The sequence below is a fragment of a genome, unplaced genomic scaffold (genome assembly GCF_019419815.1).
Source record: "Pyrus x bretschneideri cultivar Hongxiangsu unplaced genomic scaffold, Pyrus_bretschneideri_v1 Contig11, whole genome shotgun sequence".
In the NCBI taxonomy this organism is placed as follows: Eukaryota; Viridiplantae; Streptophyta; class Magnoliopsida; order Rosales; family Rosaceae; genus Pyrus; species Pyrus x bretschneideri.
In genome coordinates, this window is record NW_025999402.1 from 6,825,645 (window position 1) to 6,831,296 (window position 5,652).

Sequence of the window (5,652 nt, forward strand, 5' to 3'; positions counted from 1 at the left end):
GATTGTCTACTATGACACCTTTTTGGAAACTCATAATTCACCTCCCTATTCCCTGGAAAGCAATTACATGTTTTTAGGATCTTCGGTTGCTCACTACAAAACTGTTACACAAGTTTAAGTCGATTGCGCTATTAAATACTTGATTCATTACGAGGTCAGTAATTATTTCATGTTAGAGTAAACGAGTGTTTTCATATTAAAAATTTTCACTACACCAACGTTAAACAATTTTCTGGAATTATTCGGACAAAAATTCATATATAGCAAGCAAAGAATAAGATGAGTGAAATATAGAATAGAGACTCTTTTTTGGATACAAGCAATATACTTGAAATTTATTTATACTGCGGAAAAAGGGATTTGAATTTGAGGCATAAGCGAGACTGGGAGCACACATACTTTAGCTAATGTGACTACACATGCGTCTGCAATTAAAGAAGCATTAGATTGAGACACTGTTGGGAATTCCCTTGCCAGTGAGTCCAGCCTCACTGGAAGGATACATCAAAGTGTACGGGACCTTCGCCGGCCCAATCCGGTTTTTCAGTTTCTCATCGTTGTTCTTATTTCTGATTTTTTCCTCAATTTCTTCCAACTTCTTTCTAAAATTCTCAGAAGCTTGCAGTATGTCTGCGTCCGTTGTCCATGCCGCGGTATCTCTCCTCCCGAGATAAACCTCATCAGCCGGGTGCCTTGATAAGACTTCTATTACGGCCATGCCAAGAAGTGTCTGCAGGTGAGGTGCAAACGTTTCCAAGAATACCTTTTTAGGGTTTGTCTTGAGCTCTTTATACTCCGGAGTGCCTTCTTTTGGCATGAAACGCCGGCTTATGCTTGGTCGGTTTGGGAAGTATCCACCATAAGGATACTGGCCATAGTTAACTGCTGCATGAAGAGCTGAAGCAATCCATATGATAGTGGTGCATGATTCTATCAACTCATCACGCGTCTGCATTTTAGGCCACCATGACTCATCTTTCTTGTCGCCATGACCTTCCTCGCGGAGTTCCTTCCACCAGGACTTGAGTTCAGTGTCCATTTGAACTGCCTTGTCAGTTTTATAGTAGAAGGAGCAATAGTCTTTAACCCATGTTTTTATTGCAGACCATACCTCAAGACCATCTGCAGCATATGGATAGTCTTCAACCAGTAACCGCACGCCGTGTGGTGAGCTTGGATCTTCAACTGCCATCCCTCTGAACAAAGCAAAGGGTAGAAACTTAATTACCATCAATGCTTTCAACATTCTTGTTAATTTTTACCTATGACATTGTCTCTTAGCTCTTAATTCCTGTAACTTTGTCCCAAAATTCATTGAACTATAGATGTTACTATCCATTAGATTTTACCTTTTGATCAGATCCACAGGAAGCGCTTGTTCAGGAAAAATCCAGTTCTTATATATCGCAGATGACCATTCCATTGAAAACTTTTCAGGAAAGACTGTTTTTTCTAGGAGTCCACCGGCATTAACAAGAATCTGTCTAGCGACTGCATTTACATACATTGTGTCGTGAAAGTGAGGATGCAGAAGTTTGTGAATCGGGTGAAGCACGCTCAACTGCCTATTTGTTGCTATGACAAATGGCTCAATCACTGCATGAGTTCTCAACCTGCAACAAAACAAGAACATACTCAAGATGCATTCAGAACAAAAAAAATGTCACGGAATTGTTTGCTAGGATTTCTATGACAGTGTTATACCAGTGGCTGACGAGGCTATGAAAACCGGAGTCATTTACAGCGACATAAGTTTTAGCATGTTGCCAAATGGCACTCTCGACGCCTTGGCTAGAGGGAGTATAGACTTCGCTTTCGCAGCCAAATTGATCTCCGTTGTCAAGCGGCCAGCTTAGTTCAATAGCTAATGGCTTCAAAGTCCCATCATCTTGTAAGAAGAGGAGGGTTCTGCTTGCATATATTTTGGTGGAAGTTTCATTTATATGCCTCAGGTACGGCATCAATGTATCATGGTGGTCTAATATGAATAGCTTGTTGTTCTTGATTGCCTCATCTATGCTGAGTCCATTTAAGTTATGTTCTATGTGTTCTCTGTTTATCTTACTAGTTTGATCCCCATATAGTTTTTGGTCAAGCTTGCTAACAGGTGGAAATTCCTGCAGTTTATTCAGAATTAGTAACTATTCACGCTGACAAGTGAGAGTAGATAATTCATGTTAATGTATCTTCTCTAGTGTTCAATTTTCTCTATGAAAAACGTAGACATTATATCATTAAAGCTTAAGATTACTTTGAGACGACGTATGGCCACAGGATTTACTCCAGCCAGCATTTCTCTTGCGAATTCTTCATCCGTTCTCCATGCTGAATCATCCTCTAATACAAATCATTTAGAGACCCCAGTCAGGTAAAAGAAAGCAGCCGGCATGTGAAGGCACATAAAATGGAAAGATTTTAGATGTAACCAATATATGCTACATTCTATTTACCTTTGATCACTTGAGGCATTGGGAATTTGGGGAATTTTTCCCCATCTGTTCGAAAAAGTTCCTTGACCATCTCTGCAGGTATCCTATCCCTAATAAATTTAACCAAACCATCAGGCAACTCTATTCCTCCTTTATAGAGTTTGAGTACGTCTTGAAAGTTTCCGAACTCCTTCTTCCCACCAAGTTGAGAAGCTAGCCAAGGTTTAAGGAACTGAGCTAGAGATTTCAGGGCGTAAGCAAGCAAGTCTGACATCTTTATGGAACCGAATTGTTCATCTCTTGGAACATATACATACAAGCTCATAAAAAAGTTTAGCCGGCTCTCAGTGTCGCAATCTATAAAGACAACATCCGTGAATGACAGAAAATAATTAACACGAAGTTGAGCAGTGACTGGAAAACTGAACTCTTATTGACTAACCTTTTTTTGTTGGTCGTCTTCCTGTTCTTCCCCTGCGAGGATAAGGATTAATAGGCCCTCCAAGAACTGGACGCGCATACTCCTGACTCTTGTCTGGATTCCCCAAATTATTGTAGTAGGCATAGCCATAGACCCTGTCCCATTCCTTGAGCTCTCTTATTTCATTATCTCCTCTCAAGTTTTCTAGCTCTTCTTCTCTAAATTTCTTTAATGTCTCAGGTGTATCACCTGAAAGATATGTCTGCACAAAATACACATCAATCTGTTACTTTTTGCACACATTACCCCAAACTGGCGCGCAATTGAACTGATGGTTTTCAGTATTTTTAGCATGAGATACAACTGAATGACTATGTCGTCATACAGAAATATACAGTGATTTTTAAATTGGATTTGAAGTTAGAACTGCATGCTTTCATCCCATAATTTGTTTACCTTGTTTGCAAAGAAAACACGGTCTTTTTGGTACTTCTTAGCTGGGTAGACCCATGAATTGCAAACAAAGTGGACACGATCTTCGCCAGGAACATCTTCAAGTGTGACAGACTTCAAGTAGAACTCACTGTGATGCTCATTTCTAATTATGAGTGCTCCTGGGACTCCAATCTTCTTATCCCAATCGAAACTAACGTCAAATGTAATCTCCTCTGCTATTAAAGGTGTGATTGTGTTACCCCAATTTTCCAAATACGCTGCCTTTCCAACTTCTCCTTGCAATTCAGTTTCTACAAAAAGAGATCTAATTCAAAGACTCAAAAAGTTCGGCTATAAGACCTAGAAACTGTGCTTTTTTCGTTGTTTAAAATCGAGAAGTTCTGTTTTCTCTTTTCAGGGTTTGGTATGAAAATGTAATGCAGCATTCTTAAACAGATTACATACTTACTCAACAATGTTACTCACAGATACTTGTAATGAAGAAGTAAACTAAAAGAACAAAGTTGTATTCTCACCAGAACCAATGAGCCGCAGCGAAACCCCTTTGCGAAACAGCTCGTGCACACGATCAAGAACCGACGCTTTAAGGTCATTAAAGCCGAGAAAATTCTTCTTCATCAACACCAATCTTCCTTTGATCTTCTTGCCCTCGCGACCGGCCTCAGTTTCGGTTTTCATTTTCTCCATTTCTCTGAGGCGTGGATCATCAACGGTAGTGGTGTTCTGGGATGCCTTGGCAGCTGCCGAAGCTGAAGTCAACGTCCGACGAGATCTCGTGACATCGGTCATCGACCAGAAACCAGGCAATTTCATAGCACTCATAGGCAACAGAACTGGTGTGTTGGATGTTGCTGCAACAAGTGTGTTCACCTTGAAACTCAAAGGATTGAGATACTTGCAGTGCAGCATCTTTGTCTGCTTCAAGAACTAAAAATTATAAGTCAAGTTGAAAATATGTAGAAGGTCTGAACTTTTTACTCAGTGAAAAGAATGTGAGAGAAGGATGTGTGAGTGTGGTATATTTATGGGATTTGTGAGTTCACTGTTCAATGTCTGTATGTGTGTGTGTGTGTATGTATGTATACAGGATTATACAAGGGGATCCCCATTTTTTTGACAAAAAATGAGGATTTGGTGTGTGGTCCACTCTACATCGAATTTTAACTATCCGAATCGTCTATTTTATAAGTCTCGATTCATAGATCATCCTTGCAAAAATTCAATTCAATCCGAAACCATTTGCCTATTTAATTATCAAGATCAAATTTCACTGTTTCTTATATAACAAAATATTCGTTCATTTCTTTGATCTCTTCCCTTAAAGACTTTCTATATGTATATATTCTTTTTTAAAAAGAGAATCAGCTGGTGGCTTTGCTACAACAATTTACTCTTCCGAGGTTCGAAAAGACTTAGAGATATTTCAACCTCCCCCTGGCCACCATTGTGTGATTCACTAATGCTGGGAATTGAACTCAAAATTTACCGTGTAAAATACTAATCTGAAATTCATCTCTAACCACTGAGCCACCACATTATGATTATATATGTATGTATATATATATATGTGTGTGTGTGTGTGTAGTGTACAATACAGTCGTCCAATATAGTCGTCCAGTAATTAGAAAAAATAGACTTGGGTACTAATTTCCAGGTCAGTCTTTGGCCTCATGTGGTGGTCTTCTTTGTTTACACTTCACCAATTTATTCGATCCAAAATATGTTATTTCTTTTTTCCATGGGTTGACTCAATTATGCTTAAACATCCAGTCTATGTTATTTCTTTTTTCCATGGGTTGACTCAATTATACTTAAACATCCAGTCTTTTTCTAATATTAAGAATTAGGGTCTATTCAATTTGAGATTTTTAAAGGTTTTAAAAAAGTTGTAAATTCGTGAAATTTGATGGTATTTTATAGACTCTGAATTCATTCAAAATCAGGGGGGAGATGTTTGATTTTTAAAAAAAAAAAAAAAAAAAAAAAAATCTAAAATACACTATAAAAGGATTTGAGGAAATTTTAGTGATGATCTCTCAATTTTGGCTCAATTGAAGTAATGATCTTTCAAATAAAAAGTATGTGACTGTTGGTCCCTTAACTCATCAAAATATATATCTATGGTCATTTTCGTCAACTCCGTCAGGACTTCAGTCAAAATGATTTAGAGTTGAAACACCATTACTTCAATTAGGTTAACGTTGGAAGACCATTTCTTCAATTGAGTTAAAATTGAGGGACTATTACTCCAATTTTCTCACCCCTTGATTCAGCCTCACATGGCAGAGTTGATGAAAATGATTATAGTTGCACGTTTTGATGATTTAAGGGACAAATAGTTACAGA

The 5,652-nt window shown here is 38.3% G+C and overlaps 1 protein-coding gene across 2 annotated transcripts; it reads right to left on the reverse strand.

Annotated features, from left to right (window-relative positions):
* Positions 1 to 305: 305 nt before the first annotated feature.
* On the reverse strand, positions 306 to 4,278 carry LOC103965342 (probable linoleate 9S-lipoxygenase 5). Of its 2 annotated transcripts, XM_048576808.1 has the most exons (9): positions 3,822 to 4,278; positions 3,307 to 3,596; positions 2,872 to 3,112; positions 2,451 to 2,786; positions 2,252 to 2,337; positions 1,705 to 2,117; positions 1,350 to 1,613; positions 1,112 to 1,196; positions 306 to 1,021 (listed from the first exon to the last, which is right to left on the reverse strand). In XM_048576808.1, the coding sequence occupies exons 1-9, from the start codon at positions 4,213 to 4,215 to the stop codon at positions 443 to 445; spliced, it is 2,688 nt and encodes an 895-aa protein (XP_048432765.1). In that variant the 5' UTR covers positions 4,216 to 4,278; the 3' UTR covers positions 306 to 442. The 2 variants fall into 2 exon arrangements, with proteins under 2 accessions (XP_048432765.1, XP_009376662.2); XM_009378387.3 differs by having other exon boundaries at positions 306 to 1,196.
* Between the last annotated feature and the right edge of the window lie 1,374 nt (positions 4,279 to 5,652).

Coding starts and splice junctions, on each gene's coding strand:
- LOC103965342 (XM_009378387.3), bottom strand. CDS start 4,215: ATGCTGCACTGCAAGTATCTCAATCCTTTGAGTTTCAAGGTGAACACA. Junction 3,597..3,821: donor GCTGCGGCTCATTGGTTCTG/GTGAGAATACAA, acceptor CTCTTTTTGTAG/AAACTGAATTGCAAGGAGAA. Junction 2,787..2,871: donor AAGACGACCAACAAAAAAAG/GTTAGTCAATAA, acceptor TTGTCTTTATAG/ATTGCGACACTGAGAGCCGG.